This window comes from Xenopus tropicalis, chromosome 3, assembly GCF_000004195.4.
Source record: "Xenopus tropicalis strain Nigerian chromosome 3, UCB_Xtro_10.0, whole genome shotgun sequence".
Taxonomy (NCBI): Eukaryota; Metazoa; Chordata; class Amphibia; order Anura; family Pipidae; genus Xenopus; species Xenopus tropicalis.
The window spans coordinates 79,979,333-80,000,336 of record NC_030679.2 but is presented as its reverse complement, the minus strand read 5'-3'; the positions used below and the strand labels follow the sequence as shown (position 1 = coordinate 80,000,336).

The window sequence follows — 21,004 nt, the reverse complement described above, 5'->3', positions numbered from 1 at the left end:
CTTGTGTTACTGCACAAATCACCATTACTGATGGAACAGATAGGCAGTGCATTAGCTTAAAGTTTGCCTGGTAAAAAGCCATAACTTTAAGAGCTGAAATTCAAATTTTTTAAACTGGACATTTGTCTCTTCTAGTGCAGAGAGCACAAATATGCTCCTGGATCAACTTTGAGCAAAGACTCAGTATGTCAGTAATGTTATATTTCATTCACAGTGCTGAGGGGTGCAAGAGTATGCTCCTTAGTGCTTACATAAGGAGTAATTGCACACCAGGGCAAGCTGCATTCTGCTTTACTTGATGAACACAAAGGGGCACACACTTGCCATCCCCACCTTACCACTACAACAGGAAGGCAAAGTAAATGTCCCCTATTATTATCAAATCCCCCTTAGGTCCAAGTCACAGTTTGTATAGAGTCTGCTTCTCTCTGTTAACATTTTGTAGGCTGAGAAGCAGATACATTGGCCTGAGTGCTGCTACATGGAGCAGCAGTGATCTTAAAAAATTCATTTTTCTGGCTGATCTCCATTAATTGTAGCTGCACTCAAACCAACGATGTGCCTGGTAGTGTAGCTACAGGGAGCTGTGGATGAGTACGGGTCCGCAGGAGAGATAAGGACCCAACGCAACTGGTCAGTCTCAACTTGGCCAAGCTTTCTTCCTGACTGAGATCTTCCATTCCCTTTATCAGATTAGCCTCTTAGAACCAAAGAAATATCTTCCTTGCTGAATACTCCCTTGAAACCCATGCTACCCATCTGCAACGATTTAGTACAGTGTGGGAGCGTCGTGAAACTTGAGCTAAACGCTGCGATAGTGACGCTAAGAAAGCCTGCAGTTGCAGCAGCGCCCGAGGTCAGGTCACTGTGAGGGAAGTTGCGATGATGATGATGCGCACTGATCACCTGGCGGGGCCGAGCATGCTCCCTACTCCGGGTAGGAGGGGACTAGCAGCGATAGGATTTCTAACCGGGCTGTCAGCATCACTGACGCTAGCGCTCAGCATCATGGAGGAAAAAGCGTAGGATTAAAAAAAGGAAAAGGGGACAATAATTCTGTAGTGCCTGTTGGGAGGCAGATCGCAAGTGGGAGAGGGGTCAGAAACGCCTGCGGGCTCTTTATTTGCTACTAGCAGCAGCCATGGGGAACGAAGGTAGTATGGAAGGAGGGGAAGGGATGGGTGGATTAGCAGAGGGGATAGCAGCCGATGGCAGAGGGGGTTTTGCCCAGATCCCTGCAGGAATGGAAGCTCAGTGGGGGCAGCTGAGCGAGGAAGAGAGAAAACAGATCGCCGCTGTGATGTCAAGGGCGCAGGATCTGGGAAAAGGGAGCGACACCGATCTTCAACCGAGGCATGGAATTTACCTTTCATTCTGCTCTTTTTACCCAAACAGCAGCTGGTAGTACCGACAGGCACCATGGCTGAGCGGCGTCCATGGACTCTCCCTGCCTGATGGCTGCTGTTCATGAGTCCGGCACTACGTGACATGCAGCAATTTGTTGGCTTTGTGATAGTGACACAGCTCCCTGCTTAACATTTGCTCTTAGTAAATGGAGGAGGTGAATTATTATAAGCACTGCAGGGAAGGGCAGGGATACTGTATATGCACCCTGGGAAGGCTAGGGCAGAACGCTTGTATCCCCATAACACACCATTACACAGCGCGTACTACAGGGCATATAAGGAGCTTGTTTCTTTAAATTAAGGACGTCCGCTAGCTATTGCTGAACTACAGTTCCCATAATCCGGTGTCAGAAATACTGTCAGTCGTATTCCAAGAACAGCTGAAGGGCCACAGGTTGCATATCCCTGCTTTAAATGGCCACCTCGTATACCATTACCATTACTAGGAAGTTCAGAGATCTCCCCAGTGTGGCATATGGAAGATTCATAGTATCATTATCCGTACTGTTTATACATTATTCTGATATATCTTTGCTTTTGTTCAGGACTGCCGGTTGTGAATTATGTTTGTCTTGTTAGAGTTCTGTTATGTTATATTATGTTATGTTTATGTGAGGAAGAAGCTGCTGCAGTAGCCACCCATGCTCTTGTACATATGTCTACAGTGCATAGAATTTGGCTCAGAGACCAGAATGCACTTGCAGGTAGAGTCCATAGTAATGAATGGTATTCTCTGTCCATGGTGCTGAAGTTCAGCATAGTGAGTATGGCAGCTGTGGCCATTTTATTAGTATAAATGTACCTCCTATAGCCAGAGAAATTGCACACACTTGGGCTGACTCCTAGGCTAAGTCCTAAGAAACTTAAAAAAAAAAAAATATATATATATAAATATAGGCAAAGTGTAAATAGCATAAACTATTAATTATTGCACTATTAGTGTAATAACCCTTAGTAAGACTAAAGCTAAATTTATATAATTTGAAATAGCATGTGTGTGTTAAGGCTTACACTGAATTTATCACACATAATTCTGTTGACAAATTTTCTTTTAACATTTTTTTGTGTGTTTCTTTTTTAAAAAAGCAAAAACATTTCAAGAGTATGTGTTAACCTAAACAAGGTTCAAAAGATGTTTTGTGTACATATTGGCACCTGCTAAATATTTTATGTGGCAAAGAAACTTGCACTTTGAGTTTAAAGGGCAGTTAGGTAACAGTTGAAATAGGGTTAAAGTAGACTTGTTTATGTACCCAAGGCTTGATCATCTCTAGTGGGTCTCAACCTGCATGTTTTTATAACTCACTGCCAGTAACAGTTTGTAGCATTGCCCTTGTGGGATTTTGTGTCAAACACTCATGCTGTAGGGCCTTTTGATGGTTCACACACATGCAAGCTGAGCTCCTTCACTGAGTACCCTTAGTGGGCATGAAGGGCCTGCACTCCTGTGGATTACATTTAAGAATTGTTTACAGGCCAACTGCTTGAACTGCCTAGACCAACCTATTACAGAGTTTAAAGGGGGACTTTTTAAAAAGTAAACATAATTTCAAGCAACTTTGTAATATGCATAAATTAAAAAAAAACATTTTCATGATGTTTAATGTAATAATATGGTTCAAAACACTTAACTAATCCTATCTTCTTATTATCCTGCTGATCTGGCTGACTACTTCACTGACCACCTTCAGCCTGTAATGCATTGCGGCTTATGTTGTTCCTACATGCTATCCGTAAGCTGTGGAAAAGTTGTTACAATTTGTAACATAAGTGTTTTAGTCTCTCTTCCCCTGCCAGGATATGAAATGATGCCGAAAAAGAGAAGAATTGTTTTGCAGCTGGATTTTAGCATATAAAAATGATATTTATTTATAATTTTTTTTTTTGAAGGAACCCATTGCAGGGATAGCTATATTAGAGGTTTCTGTGTTGTGTTGAGTTTTTTTTTTTAACAAATTTTGTTTCGGAAGCCAGAGTTCCCCTTTAAATGTCTCCTTTGCAGGAATTACATTTTTGGTTTATCATGAAATCTTTAAAACGGGGGAAGGCTTTATTGAAACAGTTACATGTTTAGCATTCACAGTGGTTGGAGGTATGACTAATTTGGAAATATATTGATATTAATAGCATCACAGTTTATTCATACGCAGTTGAGTCACTATTCAAGACTGATGTTAGAGGAAAATGCACTCCTACTAAATTTTAGTCATAGTGTATTCATCACCATAATACTTTATTTTAAAACCTACTAAGTGTAATGAGCAAAACTATTTATTAAATAAAAAAAGTACAAAGAACAAAACTTTTTATATAACCACAGTGTAAATAATCATTCACACAAATGCACCTCAAATCAATCTAAGTGGAGTGTTTTTTTCAGTAGACACGCTTGAGTGACACAGGAGATTTTTTATGGCCCTGGGGTTTTTATGAGTGCTAGTAGAATGGAAGCAATATATTATTATAGAACTGTACAAATCAGTGAGCAGTAAGAGATGATGGCAGATGATGGCTTACAGTGTTAAACTGATGTGTAAATTAATTTGAACAGGGCTCAGCACAGTCCTTATACTTTGCCTTGTTCTTCTAAAGATAGAGATAAGAATAAAGTTAAAGATAAGAATAACAGTGACTTTAGCTTCAGCAGACTAAAAAAATGTCTTTTTTTATTCATTAAAAATCCGAGCAGTCCCTGTAAGGTGTTGCTTATTGATATTCAGTGCTATCAGTGTGCAACAGTCTACTATGCAGTCACTGCCAAAATGCATATTGATTGTAAGCCTTCAGTTTTAGTCAATTCAGCTTCTTATCTTTCTTTTGCTATGTGTTTTACCAAAGTTTTCAGAATTATTTTGTTTCCTTAAAACACTGCTGCTTTGTATTATCACGTCTACACATGCCACAATTCGGCATAGATACTTGCAGTATTTATTCTTGTTTACTGGTAAATTCTTTTTGGTTTCTTAGAAATGTATCCATCAGTATATATACCCTTGAATACTATTCATATACTAAGCTACCAGGAGTATCTAGAACAGGGGTCCCCAACATTTCTTAAGGCCCCCATACACGGGCCGATAGAAGCTGCCAATATTGGTCCCTTGGACCGACTCGGCAGCTTATCTGCCTGTGTAGGGGCAGAAACGAGTAGGGGCAGAAACAATTTCAGGCCAGATATCGGTCGGCCAGGTTAAAAGATTCAGTCGGATCGGCTCGTTGATACAGTCCCCGAACCGACTGCCCCATTGCCGCCTACATAATCCGGTCGTTTGGCTCCAGGGCAAAATGATCGGATTATTTTTTTTTTTTTAACTTCAAGCTCCCCGATATCGCCCACCCGTAGGAGGGGATATCGGGGGAAGATCCGCTCGCTTGGTGATCTCGCCAAGCGAGCTGATCTTACCGTGTATGGGGACCCTTACTCGTGAGCCACAGTCATATGTAAAAAGATTAGTAGAGCAACACAAACATAATAAAAGTTAATGGAGGTGCCAAATAAGGACTAAGATTGGCTATTAGGTGGCCTCTATGCACACTATCAGCTTACAGGGGCTTTATTTGGTAGTAAATCTTGTTTTTTTAACCAAAACCTGCCACCAAGTCAGGAATTCAAAAATAACTACCTGGTTTGGGGGCACTGAGAGCAACATCCAAGGGGTTGGTGAGCTACATTTTGCTCTCGAGCCTCTGGTTGGGGATCACTGATCTAGAAGATAGGAATTCCCCTTCAACCTCACCCTAAATGGCTTTCAGGCTGTGCTTCTTAGCCATTGCTTCAGGTTTCTACAGGCCAGTACACTGAGCACATACCTTTTCTGTTTACCCCTAGTTCTGGCCATGATTAATATTACCACACTTATATTCTGAGTTAAATCCCATGTTTGTAGAAATTACTATAGATACTCAGACAGCAACCATGGATGACTTTTGTTAAAATTGTAAAACCTGGTGTAAGTGGCACACTTGACATTGCACTGCAGTGATAATGCTCCCTCCCCCTACACCCCAGGTATTTTTAGTTGATATAGAATAAGATAACCTATTAAGTGTAGCTTAAATGCAAAAAATCATAACCACTTTTTCCAGTGGATTATATTCTGTTAAAGGCTACCACAAGTCTATACCAATATCTCTGCAACACAATGTAATAACTGTATTAATTAGAACGGCATCCCAGGGAGGCTACTGCTTCACAGAATTACATCTGACATGTGAAATGACCTGTAGCTCTTTGCCAATTGTTTCATTGTTAGTAAGGGCATGTTTTTATTTATCAGCCAAAACTCATCCAGGAAAAAGGCAGATGTGAAAGTGTTATCAACCAGGTAAAGGGCAAGATGGCATGGCATTTGATGTGTCATTGTATTCCACATTGCTGCAATTTCCTTCTATAAAGTGGAGACATTATGGCATTCTGAAAAAGGATAGAACAAGTGACAGTGGATATGTTTGGAAACCAAGGTTTCAATGATTTTAAGAAACAATCATACATTGTGAAGAAGCATTTTCAGTGGAAGGGAAAGAGTAAGAAAAGAAGGGGAAAGCAATGCACATCAACAAGAACAAATGAACATTTATTCATTTTAATCTATAGGCAACATAGTCAGCCAGGGATTTGATTACTTTTTCACTAGTGATGAGCGGATCTGTCCCACTTTGCTACGATGAAAAATTTGTGAAATGGTGAAAAATTAGCAAAATGCGGCTACTGTGACGTTTTTGATGCACTAGACTTTTTTTTTATGCAACCGAGACTTTTTTTTTACATGACTGCAACCTGTTTGATGCAACCTCAAGTTATCACTATTTTTTGCCAAATGTTTCTCTGATAAAGTTAATTTTTTTTTTAGGTCATTGTTTCATTTTTCTTTCCACTGCATATGAAAGGGTACAGACTTGAAAAGGAGCCCCATTTGATCCTTTTGTTAAAAGGGGGATTTATCTGTAAGAGGGCCATGTGAATGGTACTTTTACTGATAAAATGGAAACTTGTGTTTGAATCATTGTGGTCAGGTTTCTTCAGCTTTGGCTAGTTTATTTTGCATAAAATAAGTATGTCCCCTGAGCTACACTTATACTAGGTGTGTTCAAGAGCTTTGGAGTACTGTCTATTGGCAATCTTTTCTGAAAAATGCTCTTGGGTGGAAAAGGGTATTTGATATGTCAGTAAATTAGAGTAAAAGCTGGGGTCAGAATTTAACATTGTGTGAAAATTCACAGAGTTTTCTGTTTGGGGATTATAACAGTCATGGTCTCAAACATGAAAGATATATCTATTAAGCAATGCCCTTCTTACCTTCAACTTATTCTGATTGTAAGAATTTGTATGGCCATATCTGTATGGTCACTTGTGAAGTGTTTAGCTGCTTCCTTTAGCCTGTCTAAAGCTTGATGGGAACGTCTGCTGTAATTCTACCTAATAGTAAATGTTTGTTCTCAAAGAGCAAATGCTACTGCTGACTACATAACTATTTTAATTTGTACTTATAGGGGGTTATGTAATAAAATACACTAGATTTGTCCAGGTACAGTAACCAATAGCAGGTAGAATTTACTGGTCACCTGTTTAAAAGCAAACATCTTTATGGTTGGTATAGGTTACTACTACTACTGGGCAAACTTAGTGCCTTTTATTACATATGGGAGATAGTCTATCTGTAGTCATTCTTTAACAGAAGCCACTTTAACCTCACAAATTAGACCACTAGAACAAACCCTTTTTTGGGCTGAGCCTGTTTTGAGATCCAGCATTTGCCTAAGCCCCCTTTCCCTTTGTAACAGCTAGAGATTCATAATGGAATATAACAGGAAAAGAGGAGAGCACCTTCACGCAGATGAACTGCTTCAGCCTTTATTCAAACCACGGCACACGTGTTCTGTGGTTTGAATAAAGGCTGAAGCAGTTCATCTGCGTGAAGGTGCTCTCCTCTTTTTCTGTGATATTCCAAAAAGCCAAGCGGTGGGCTATTGGGAATTGACGCATCGTGCCGTGTGAGCAGTAATGCTGAGCGTTTATATATTCAATTTCCTGAGATTCATAATGGAATTGCTATTTAGGCTGCTTCTTTTTTTCTACTGCTCTGTTTAGAAACATGGCACCTCAGTTTGGGAACCACAGAGTTTAAATGACTGTTACATTTTAGGGAACCAGTTTTCTTTATTAACCTTCTTCTTTACCTGTCTTTATTACCCTTCTTTTATGATACTGTTATTAAAATCCAAGTTATTTCATGGTATAGTTGATTTGCTTCTCTGGTAAAATATTAAAGGCCATTAAATTGTTGGCTTTAATCAGTTTTCTTTTTGGAAAAGAAGGAAAAAACTGAATACAACCAGCAACTTATAGATCACTATTAGAAATTTAAAATGTAATAGCTTTAGTTCCCATTTTTTTTAGAAAAAGGTAGTTAAATGGACAGTGTCATGGTGTTTTGGTATACTTTTCATTTATAAATTACACTATTTACATAGCAAATAATTCACTCTATCATTTAAACTTTTATTCTTGAACCAACAAATGTATTTTTTTTAGTTGTAATATTGGTGTGTAAGCAGCCATCTCAGTGCACTGTGCCGGCTTTCAGCCAGCGCTACACATTAGTGCTGCTTTCATATAACCTGTTGTTTTTCCTACTCCCATGTAACTCGAGGGGTCACAAGCCGGACTTGGATTTCTTGCTATTGAGTGCTATTCTGATATCTAGTGAGAGCTGCTATCTTTCTGCCTTCCCATTATTCTGCTGATCAGCTGCTGGGGGGAAAAGCGATGGGGGTAATATAACTCCAACTTGCAGCTCAGCAGTAAAGTGTGGCTGAAGTTTATCAGAGCACACGTCATATGGTTGTGGCACCCTGGGAAATGAAGAATATGGCTAGCCCCATGTGAAATTCAAAATTGAGTATTTTTAAAACACAGATATCAATGCAGGATTTTGCTGGAGAAGCTCTGTTAATTAAAAAAAACATGTTTCCCAATACAGTATTCCTTTAATGGCACAGGTAAACTCCCTGAAAAAAAAAGACTTTTGCTTAGTTGTGAGCCAAAACAGTCACACAAAAGGGAAAGGGAGGTGGTGTTAATACAGAGCTCATCTCTTATTAAACTCATTTTGCTGATTAGATATGTGGATTTGGAATTTAGTAGGTGTAGAAACAAAACAATAATCTGATAGTACTTTAAAATAATAAAAAAAGAAAGTAAAAGAAAGTTTTTTTTGTAACTAATAGGCACATTACAGGGTACAGGGTATATCAGTGTATATTGCACCTTTAAAATGATATTTTTTCCAATGCCAGAAAGAGAGGTGTATACATGTATATATAAAATCAAAACCACTGCTGCTGTGTAAGTTACCGAAACATAAAACAGTATCTAAGTAAAAGAAGAATAGTATCATAAAGGATGTGACTTTTTTTCTGGAAAGGTCAGTACTGCAAAACTAAGACTTTTAAATGGTTCAGTGAATTTCTATTTATTTTGTTGCTTGTTCCAAAAAGGTCAAATTGGGCTCCCATTGCTGCTGGTAGCTGTTCTAAGACCTAGACCTGCATAGAACACACACACAAATATATATAAAGCATATTTACAGTCTGAGTTGTAATTTACACCTTAGAGAATAGCAAGGAAAATACCACATCTCTGAGGTGTTACTGATACGTATATGATAGCCATTGCTGCTCAAAAAAAAAAAAAGCTGCCGGGAAATGTTACCTGTTATAAATAACATATATATATAAATATAACTCTGTACTGACGTTTGTCTGTTTTTATGTTGTGGGGAGAACTTTTTTCCGAACTGATTAATATCAACATCATCATCATCATCTTAAAATAATAAGACATATTTTAAATAGGGTGTTTGCAATGATATTCGATATAAATAGATTCAAATATCTATTTAGAATATTTAAATAACAGCTTTATATACTAATCCTTTATTCCAATGAGAGCAGAGTGTTTTTTTTTTTTTTAATTTTACAGTTTTACATTTTCTTTAACTGCTCATTCTTGATTATAATCCATCATGACTGCAAAATCTGTGACGCTGACATTTTTTATTTAAGCATGTCCAACATTTGACTCCTTAGATTTTTAGTTTTGTTCTTGGATAGTACTGGTTTTGTACTTTGCATCTCTGCAGATTATTATTAATCCCACAATAGAAACTAAGGGAGTTATATTAATTATGCTCACAATCTGGCTGAATATGAGTCGCTGATTGTACTCATTGTCACTTTGAATGCACATATAATTATTTGTCAGCTGTAGCTGCTTGCTTACATGTGACCATGTAGAAATCTTGTGCAATACCAAAGACTGCATTTGACTAATGTTTAAGAATGAATGAAACAATAATTTTAAGTCTAACTAGCAAATTTTGGATTATACATGAAAGTGTAGTAGCTGCAACTTAAATTGTTAGAATGCAAAAAAATGCTGTATAAACATTATAATACATTAGCGTAGTTCACCTTTAAGTTAACTTTTAGTATGTTATAGAATGGCCAGTTCTAAGCAGAATTTTAATTGGTCTTTATTATTTACTTGTTATAGTTTTTTAATTTTTGCTTTCTTCGTCTAACTCATTGCAGCTTTCAAATGGGGGTTACTAACCACAGCAGCCAGAAAACTATGTGGGAGGCTACAGTTTTATTGTTACTGTTACTTTTCATAACTTATTTTTACATTCAGGTCCTCTCCTAATCATATACCAGTCTCTCATTCAAACCACTCCCTGGTCACTAAGATAAATTGGACCATAGCAACCATATAGTTGCTAAAACTCCAATCTGGAGAGCTGCTAAACAAAAATTGAAATAATTAAAAAACTACATATAATAAAAAATGAAGACCAAATGCAACCTGCTTTAGAATATTACTCTCTACGTCATACTAAAAGTGAACAACCCCTTTACTTTAAAACCACTTAGAAGACAAGGCAATATTTTATCCAAAGTCACTATTGCTACAATACAGAACTGTTGAATTGCTGCCTCTACATGATTTGTACACTCTATTTGAAACAAACATTACTAAAGGGACAACACACTTTTATCTTTAGCATACAAGTGAAAGAAACAAGATTAGTTTAATATGAGTGGTGGCTTATGTCAGAGTTAAGTGCTCATTAAGATATGAAGGCTGGCAGAACCCCCACAGCTGAGGCTATATTACTGGCACGTGACATTGTTAACGGTAAATGCAAAATTACATTTCAACATCTTTTTACCCAGATCCCCTGGCAACACACAAGAATAAACATCTCCCATCAGCCACAATTTTCAGCCTATTCTTATTGCCAATTCCAGTGCCCTCAGCAAAGCTGGTTCACATAATTCAGCTGAGATTCAGTCCATACCGAAGTGACTACAAAGGAACCAATCAGCTTGTTCCTAGCAGCATTTCAGATCCTGGTCATCGCTCTCTAAACTGTTACAGCTTGATACATTAGCAGCAACCAAGAAAGACCAGCAACTCGTGTATGAAATTGTATCATTTGCTTTGTTACAGACTTCAGTTGAGTTTCAAAACAGAGAATGATAGTAAGAAAAGACAACAATGTATCAAATTGTAAAAGTTTAGAGAGTCTACCCTGGGTTTGCCGAGCTGGTTTTGGAAACAAGAGAGAAAATGACAGTGATGTTTAAATGTATATTTTAGAAAAAAATGTAAGAAATAGAAAATTAAAAGGTATAATTTGTGCATATACTATTTTGAAAAAAAAGTGAAACCAAAAAGCTCCTTTAAACATCTTAAAGCACCCAATAATATAAAGATGTTTTGCAAATTGTTCAAGAAAACCATGTCCTACATCAATTAAGTAGCTAGTCATAGTGGTCTGCTCCTTTAATCAGGGCCAGAACTATATCTAATCCTCACATTGGCTGAAGGTCTGGGGCATGAGCACCCGGACCCAGCGTAACCAAGGGCAAGACTTCTACCTTATCACTCAAGCTGTGTTTCCTGTGTTTATGAATATTGCCGGAACTAGGGTAGGCAGGAGAGGGACCTGCCTAGGGTGCAATAGTCGGAGGGCACCAGGCAGGTACCTCTTCTTTCGCCTACCACTGGTTCTGGACCATTTCCCCCCACTGCAGTGGCCCCAGGCAACTTTGCCACTCTGTGTGCGTGCATCTTGCACTGGCTTGCACATGCGCCAGTGCACACATGGGGGGTGAGGGTGGTGGCGGTGGGCAGGCCAAGCCAACAGGTTTCCTAGGGTGTCTGGCCAGCTTGGCCTGGCACTGCCTTTAAGTGACATGAAATACAAAATGAGCAATGGATAAAAAGTAATTCAAAACTACAGAAATGTAGAGTATCCTTATAGTCTTTGAAACCCCATTTCTTATAAAAAATGTCATCATTACCCAAAACAACGTAATGACAAGAATATCTTGATATACAGAATGTATTTAAAAATAAAACACAAGTTTCAGTAAACACTGACAGCAAGCCAATGAACATAATTTTAAATTACAGGGATTTGTAAATCCTTATGGCACAATGATTTAAATCAATACAAACAAACTTTAGAACCTTTAATTACAGATTATTGCGATTAGTGCACAGCCAGATTGTTTTTGTCACTGGCTTACTAATTAGTTTGTTTTCAGATTTCAAATATTTGGTGGAATGCAACTAGAAATATGTCTCAAACTCATCTGAAATTGTTTGGCTTTAATGTTAATATTTTAAATGGTGCTTTTCTGTGACCACTGGTTTCAGTAAGGTAATAGTAAAGACATCTTCTTCATATAACTCTCAATAAAATGCTGACTTTGCTTTAATTGGCTTTAGGAAGTTTTTTTTTTAGGAACCCGTTGTCTGTTTCTATTACTTTAAGTTATGGTTTGTAGTTGTAAGTATGTTTTTATTACACGGCACTACTGTGCATTAAAACAATGCATTGAAGGATCAGTCAGGGATCAATACAGTAATAGAATATAATTAAGAACACAAATACAATACTAACAAGATTAAGGGCTAAGTGTTAAAGAGGCAAGAGCAAGGCAGCCCCTGCTTTGTAGAACTTACAATCTTACCTGGTGAAAATATTTTAAATAAGTAGACAATAAGTAGGCTTTCTGACCCTTAAAGGTTCAATATTCAATGTTTTTGCACTTATCAACCAATTTAAATGCCAATTCAGTGTACCCTGTACACTTTTTTCACCTCTACATAAATGAGTCATTTAACCCACTATTTAAAAGATTATAAAAGCAGTGTTTGTGTTAGATCAGGTATTATTTTGCCACATGCACTGTGGTGACTGATCTAGGCATATATGCTGCCAATGAACACAGTAGAAAAATGTAATTAGAACAACAATTCAAAAACCTTCTCAGCAGTGCATTTTCCCAACCGACCACTTTGCCACTGGAACTCAGTAGAGAATCAAATTTGAATAGCACCGCGATTCTTCTTCATATGTTAAAATGCCTTTATTGCACACTTAGAGCATTACAGCAACATTTCAAGCTTGATAAAGGGTCTAATTGTATGGGCTTAAGAGGTGGAATTGACATTTAGGAAGAACCACATATGATGGCTTGGTTTAGCAACAATGGGCATACACCTTTTATTTGATTACCAAAACCAGATTTTGGAAATGGACAATTACTTGAACATGGCACGCTAGACATCAGTTGAATAATGTTCCAGTAATGGAGTCACTGCTGGGTGTGCCTGTCACAGACTTAAATGGCAACTGCCTGATTGCAAAAATACTCAAATGCTGTTGGCTTAAATGGCATGCAGCCCAAATGGTGACAGCCACTTCACTACCAACAAAGCATATCCCTAATGTGCCATGGGCCATAGATTCTAACTCTACATTTGACCAGTTTAAAATTCAGTGTGAGCCAGTCTGAAATTGAGCAAAAAATCAGCTGGTGAAGGAAAGTGTCACAGCTCTAAAGTGATGTGACAAATTTACTAGATTGAGTATGTGGGATGCAACAGTAGAAGCCTACTTATCTTTACATTTGATACTAGTTCACACTAAAAGGGCAGTATGTTTTGGGATTGTCTGCTTCAGCTGATATCAGCAATATATTTATCACTTTGTTGCTTAAATTGTGACAAAACGTATTATATTATGGGTCTGTAGTTTTTCCCTCTAAAAGAACTGCATGATTGTTAGGGAAACTTTTGCTCCTCCAAATATCCATAATTTTAATGGCTGGCAATTTCATATGTTTTGCTCAAGGAAATCTGTTAAGGCTGACAGTGCAACTGGTATGACATTAGTCTTAGTGCCCACTTACTGCCTGGATACTGGATACTCGCTTGGTTGCTGCTGTATGCAGAACAGGGTTTAGAGCAGGGATCCCCTATTTTAACTATTTTAACCCATGAGCCACCTTAAAATGTAAAAATAGTTGGGGAGCAACACAAGCATGAACAATATTCCTGGAGGTTCCACATGAGGGGTGTGATTGGCTATTTGGGGTAGCCCCTATGTGGACTGGCAGCCTACATGAGGCTCTGTTTGTCAGTACATTTGGTGTTTTTGTAACCAAAATGTGCCTCCAAGCCAGGAATTAAAAAATTATCACCTCCTTTAAGGGCTCTGGCACACGGGGGAGATTAGTCGCCCGCGATTAACTCCCTGTTCGCGGGCGACTAATCTCCTCGAGTTGCCTACCCCTGCCATCCCACCGGCGAACATGTAAGTCGCCGGCGGGATGGCAGACGCGACGGGGCAATTTCAGGGAATCGCCGAAAAAGACTTGCGATTTGCGCGAAATCGCGCCGCCGCGTCTGCCATCCCGCCGGCGACTTACATGTTCGCCGGTGGGATGGCAGGGGTAGGCAACTCGGGGAGATTAGTCGCCCGCGAACAGGGAGTTAATCGCGGGCGACTAATCTCCCCCGTGTGCCAGAGCCCTAAGTCCACTGGGAGCAACATTCTAAGGGGGTGGTGAGTAACATGTTGCTAACGAACCACTGGTTGTGGATCAGAGGCTTAGGGGGATATTTATTAAGCTGCGTAATACGGTGTAAAATGCTGTGTAAAATAAACGGAGAAGATCGCCGTCTTAACGCCAGATTTTACGCCGTTATTTTGCATATGTTCTGGCGGAAGAAAATAACGCGTAAAAAATTACACAGCAAAGCTTGGCGATGTATGGCAAATTTTCTCGCCGTTTTTTATACAGCATAATAAATATGCCCCTTAGGGGGAGATTTACTAATCCACGAATCCGAATCCCGAAAGGGAAAAAATCGGATTGGAAACTAAAATTTTGCAACTTTTTAGTCGCTGTTGCGATTTTTTCATCGCCGCGACTTTATCGTATTTTGCGTGACTATTTAGTCGCCGTCGCGATTTTTTCATATTGTGCGATTGTAAATGGCGGAAAAACCAATCCGATTTTTCCGCGACGGCAGCGAAAAAGTTGCGGAAAATATACAAAAAAGTTGCGACGGTGACAAAAAAGTCGCAGAACATACGAAACAGTCACAAAAATACCGATCACAAAAAAGTCACAAAAATACCGATCATTACGAAAAAAAACGCATTCAGACACCTTTGGACCGTTCGTGGATTAGTAAATCTGCCCCTTAGAGTTACTTTGTTACTGTCTACTTTACTTTCTGTCTGCTGGCCCCAGAATACTATAGCAGAGCATCAACAAAGGTAATAGAGAACTCTTGGCATTATGTCAATTTCAGGCTTTTGCTGTGATTCTTTGCTTCCCATTCACCCTGGGCACAGCCAGTTTTTCAAAACAAAATGGCTCACTGAATACATATGCTGGAAGAGGTACTCCATACCTGCTGTAACCACAGCAGGCATGATTTCTAAAACAGCCTGTGATATCAAATTTAAAATCTAATAAAATATGAAAAGAAATGTAAGTAACTGAAAGAGAATAACATTATTGTCTGTGTCCTGGAACATCGCTCGGTTTTCCATGTATTATAAATTATTAGTACAGGTATAGGGACCTGTTATCCAGAATGCTCGGGACCTGTGGCTTTCTGGATAATCTTTCCGTAATTTGGATCTCTATACCTTAAAGTAGAAGGAAAGGCTAATAAAGATCTCAAACTGCAGGCATACCTTTAGTTGTCTCAATAGTGCCCTTAAGTCAGTGCAGCATTTCTGTGAGTGCTTATGGCTGTGTTTACATAGACCTTTCTGATAAAGCTTACTTAGTTTTTACCTTTCTTTCTCCTTTAAGTCTACTAAAAAATCATTTAAACATCATTTAAACCCAATAGAATTGTTTTTCCTCCAATAAGAATTAATTATATCTTTTGGGATCAAGTACAAGGTTCATTTTTAAAAATCAGAATTATTTGCTTATAAGGGAGTCTATGGGAGATGGCCTTTCCATAATTCGGAACTTACTGAATAACAGGTTTCCGGATAAGGGAATCCTATACCTGTACTGCTATTTATTTTGATGGTTTTTATAACGGTATAATATTTTTAGAATAAAATGCTAGATTTGAGGACTTGCTTGTTAGTCTTTATAGGATAAGCGAAGTCCCCCTTAAAAATAGTATTTTTCCAGCAACAGTCAAGTATCAATGACATGGAGTTCTCAAGGTACCTATAAACTATAATTCTCTACAACCCTCAGCCAGATCATTGCTCCTTTTCACTTATTTGTCCAGTCAGAGGTGTTGCTTATGACTGCATAACTCACAAGCCACTAATAAAATCAAACCTTTTAAGCAGACAGATTTTTTTTATTATTATATTTTATATATTATTTTTAATTTATTATTATAAATTTAAGGTACCAAGTAACATTTGTCCAAAGAACATTTTCTAATCATTTGCTAGAAATGTGGTGGCTGATCGTAGCTGTTATTTCATGCAAATGATTTAAATTAAAATTTTATTGGACATATGCTTTTTGTGATATTATTGCTTGCTTTTGATGTCAGTACCGGGTAAATGAAATCTTTCTTGAAATGTAGGCAACATAGACACTTCCAAGATTGATTTAATTTTATTGGTGTTTTTATCCGATAACTGTATTTTATGGGTTTTTTTTTTTAACCAGTAATGCTTTTGGTTTTCCATTAGCGTAAAGCACTAAAGTGTAATGTCAGTAACTGAGTTAATATTGCATCAAGAGGAAATAAGAACATTCAAGAGTGTTCATTAAAACATGTTCAATATAAAATGAAAGCCAATCTTAATCCAGGGCTAAATATAGATTACTTGAAAAAAATACACACACATATACACTTTCTGTCTGACTTCTCCCAATCTTTCTACGTTCTTTAGATCTCTAAAAACACATTTATTTAGAGAAGCTTACCCTCATTTAGTTTAGCGCAACTTCATTGTGCTGCTAAAAGCAATACCCTGTGCTACATTTCTCACTTTACTTGCTCTAATCTTGCCCATTTCTACAGCATGTGTCTCAAGCTTGGGCAGGGCCCTCTTCATCATGTTATATTGTATTATAAATACATGATGATAATAATAATAATGTAAGCAGACCAAAATCCCATATACTGTACAAAAAGCTGCTGCACTCAAGAGACTTTCCTAACTTTCCTGTTGACATCAACATTTTTAACCTTTACTGGAGTGTTTATCAAGATAGCACAATGCAATTCAGAAGACACACTTAGTTACTGCCCCTACTATCAAGAGTCCATGTCAGGATAAAGAAATCCCATAATTCATATTATAAAGGTAATAATAGTACATTATAATTGCCAACCCCCACTTTTAAAATGCAATACATACAATACAAAATTTTACATGGAGACCAATACAACATATGATTCTGTACAGAACCTTTAGGAGACACAGAGTGTCATTTACCTACATTGGGCAAATTTGCACCTGGGCATTAACCCATTGCAGCCAATCAGTTTTTTTCCTTGCATTGTTCTACCTTTAGTTGGCTAAAAACAGCTAATTGGCTGATTTGGGCTACTGCGCAGGTACAAATTTGCCCAGTGTTGATAAATGAGCCCCACGGTCTTTAACATTTGAATCCAGATAAATTTCCCTTTGAAGCAACAATTAAAGTCATCCACAACCCCTACTAGGTTTAGGTATTATTACTGAGCCCACTTAACATTGTTGACTGCATGTGGCCCTGCATATAGAACACTTGTGCATGTATTTGTACTAGGCCACACACTTCACAAATTTAAACTTAAACATTATATTAATGAGAATTCACTGGTATATATAGAGAACGGTTTTGTACTTTTTTCCTTTGAGCCTTAACAAAAAATTCTTATTATTACCCAATTATATAACATTACAATGACTTTCAAAGATCTAATATGATTAAATAGACTGCTATAGAAACAAAGAAGATAAGGGATAGTATCAGCTCTTTTGAAGTAATATGCTTGTTTCTGAGAAATTATATATATACTGTATATATATATATATATATAGCATAAAATAATCCATGGCCGGCACACCCTTAAAATTCAAAAAAATTTTTTTATTGAAAACTCATTGTTTAAAAACCAACGTTTCGGTCCCCATTAGGACCTTTATCAATCCTTTATCCTTGATAAAGGTCCTAATGGGGACCGAAACGTTGGTTTTTAAACAATGAGTTTTCAATAAAAAATTTTTTTTGAATTTTAAGGGTGTGCCGGCCATGGATTATTTTATGCTAAATACTCAGATTTTGGCTGTGCACCCCACAGAATACTAAAAGCCTTGGAGTGCAGACACCATCAGGACTGATATATATATATATATATATATATATATATACACATATACATATATTGCAAGCCAAATATCTAAAGGTGGAATTCTGTTAATTTGTAATGCTTGCTTATCTTAATTTCTATACTTACAGAATAGTCCCTCTCTGTCTGAATATATTTTCACATGTAATAGCTGCTACCCTGCTTATATCTCTCTAAAACCTCAAAAAAACATCAGTTTTTTCACTGTAGAACAAGCTTTGCTCCATATTTAGCACATATGTTTGTAAATCTCAGTTTATCTTTGGGACTGTAAGGATTTAAATACTGCCAGCTTCATTTTCCTATTAAGCATCTACCAAAGAGATATATTATGTGGGAGAATTCCGCTTAATTTATGTTTATATGCATGAAAATTGGCTTTGTTATACTAATGAAGATTGTCCAAAATTTGCCTTAAATAAACAGTAATCTCATTTTAACACCACATCAATATTAGAAGCTCAATGTAATTAGGTTTTATATGGATACCTTAAATTATTGCCTACAAAAATGTTATCAATATTTATTAATACAGTGTAATTTTTAAAGATATGAATTAAGATAAAATGAATTATATAATATGGCTGAAATCAAAAGACTTTCAGTTTTGTATTCCCTTTTTTAAATCTCTGTCTCTTTTTTTCTCAGAAATCCTAACATTGATAAGAACCAGTCTCCAAGACATCCAAGCAAACCTCCAGATCCAGGACCTACTGGCCTAACTAAGAGCAGAACAGTAGATGCATTCAAAACAGAAGTGAAAGCACCAGGCAGAAGTCCTTCAACTATCAGCTTAAAAGAACCCAGGTCAAAACCAGATATTAAAGAGGAGCAAAAGTCAAGCATGATGAGTAGTTTTCTTACAGATAGTAACCCATTAAATGTAGTCTCTTCTGTTGTAAACAAATTTAGTCCCTTTGATTCAAAGTCTGACCCTGGAGCCAATCAGGAGGAAATCAGTGGGAAACAAAAATTTGAACATGAAAAGACAAAGGATGGCAAAGTGAACGTTATACCTTCACAACAGCAGCAACAGTCACCAAAAGCTACACAACATAAAGGACAACCTATGTCTACCACAGTACCATCAGTCACTCAACAACAGCAGTCAAGTAAGCCTACACAGCTGCAACATGAGACCAAGCCAATTTCTTCTCAACAGAGTCCATCAAGGAAAACAGCACAGCCTTCAGATGCAACAAAACCACCTACACAATCTGCCATATCAAGAACCCCGTTGCCTCACCCATCAAATCCCATAAAGCCTGCAGCTATAGAGCAAGGACATTCTACCTCATTACCCCAAGTACCAGAAGCTAAGACAATTCAAGACAGGCCTGCCAAACAGTTATCACAACCTGTTATAAATAGACAAGATAGACAACATGGACAACAATTACCACCATCAAAGCAACCAACATATTCACAACAGGGGTTTAATACATCACATCAGCCATCTGAAACTGATAAAAAACCTGTGCAGGAATCCAAAAAACAGCCCACACCACCCCAAGGTAATGCCAAAACTAACATGGAGCAAGCTGTAAAGCCACCAGTGACAACTAAAAATCCCCAGCAGCAAAGTCTACCTATAAAGCAACCATCAGATCGGCCAGGGCCATTAAAGCAACAACATCCAGTAATGCAGCCACTCAAACAACACTTTCAGGCTACACCTACAACAAATGCAAAACAAACAGAACAGAAAATGGAGCGAGCAAAGCCAATTGAAAGCAAGGAGCCAACACAACAACATCCACATCAATTAACTAATACAAATGCAGAGTCTAAAAAACAAAATGGGGCTGCATCAAACTTACCTATGCCCAAGACTATATGCCCTCTTTGTAAGTCCACTGAACTTTTTCTGGGCACAAAAGAAAATGTCAATTATAATACCTGCACTCAATGTCAGACTACTGTATGCAGCTTGTGTGGCTTTAATCCCAATCCACATATAACTGAGGTAGGTTTTATTAAACTTCTTTTTGGAAAACTGTATAGGCCATGTACTGTAAGTTATATAAGCCAGCACTTTTCAGTAATGCAGAACAAACAAGAGTGTTACAATACATTAACAGGCAAGGCTTTTAGAATGAAACAGTATAATTAGAAGGCCCTGCTCACAATAGTTTACCATTGAAAGGAATGGTAAAAAAATGATACACAGGGTTGTTGAAAACATTGCTAATGATTATTTATAATTCAGGGTGAAGAAAAATATGAATATTTGAAATTAAAAAAAAAAGTTTGACCATAGTTTCTTGTACTGGTGTTTTAAGAATGAACTCCTGAATTCTGTATGTTGGGCATTTAGGACATTTTGACTTTTAATAAAATCAAGCTGTTTAAGCTTTATTAGTTATTTTGGGTAAGGTGAATTGCTGTAACAAAAGGAAATGTTGAAACTAGCAATACCATCATCTATAACTGAGTGGGAGCAGGTATTGAAAACAGACAGATTCACCTGTGTGGTTGGTCAGTTTTAAATGCATGGCTTGTGCAAAAAATGTCAACTTGAAATTTCCAATTGTTAGCATGCCAGGGACCCATATAAAGTTTAGATCTGTCTGCATTCTGTTGTGCTACAGACGGTCAGGCACAGTATGAAGTATTCAAATCGTTAACACTTATAGGATTTAAAGACACAGTGAAAAAAATATTGAACTGGTCCAAAATACATGAATAAATTATTTTCAGTGGTTTTAAAGTTATTTGTAAATGTAATTGCTTTTGAAAAAAGTATTTGTCTGGCTGTTTATATTCTCTGCACTTCTGGTTCTGACTCCTAAAACAATTTTACAATCAAGCATCAAATCTGGTTTTAAGACCCAGAGAACGTATAGGTATAAACAGACACTGCTTTGACCTACAGTTACAAATAGGTTTAAAACCACTG

The 21,004-nt window shown here is 37.5% G+C and overlaps 1 protein-coding gene across 6 annotated transcripts in view; it reads left to right on the top strand.

Moving 5' to 3' along the window:
- The first annotated feature begins 935 nt into the window (after positions 1 to 935).
- The window catches only part of pclo (piccolo presynaptic cytomatrix protein), a 144,544-nt gene continuing 124,475 nt past the window's right edge, over positions 936 to 21,004 (top strand). For 5 of the 6 annotated variants that reach the window (XM_031899033.1, XM_031899030.1, XM_031899031.1 and 2 more), the window contains exons 1-2: positions 938 to 1,353; positions 18,754 to 20,071. In XM_031899033.1, coding sequence (XP_031754893.1) covers positions 1,142 to 1,353; positions 18,754 to 20,071 — 1,530 coding nt within the window. In that variant the 5' untranslated portion in view covers positions 938 to 1,141. Of the gene's footprint in view, positions 1,354 to 18,753; positions 20,072 to 21,004 lie in introns of all 6 variants that reach the window. The other variant, XM_031899034.1, reaches the window with a different exon arrangement.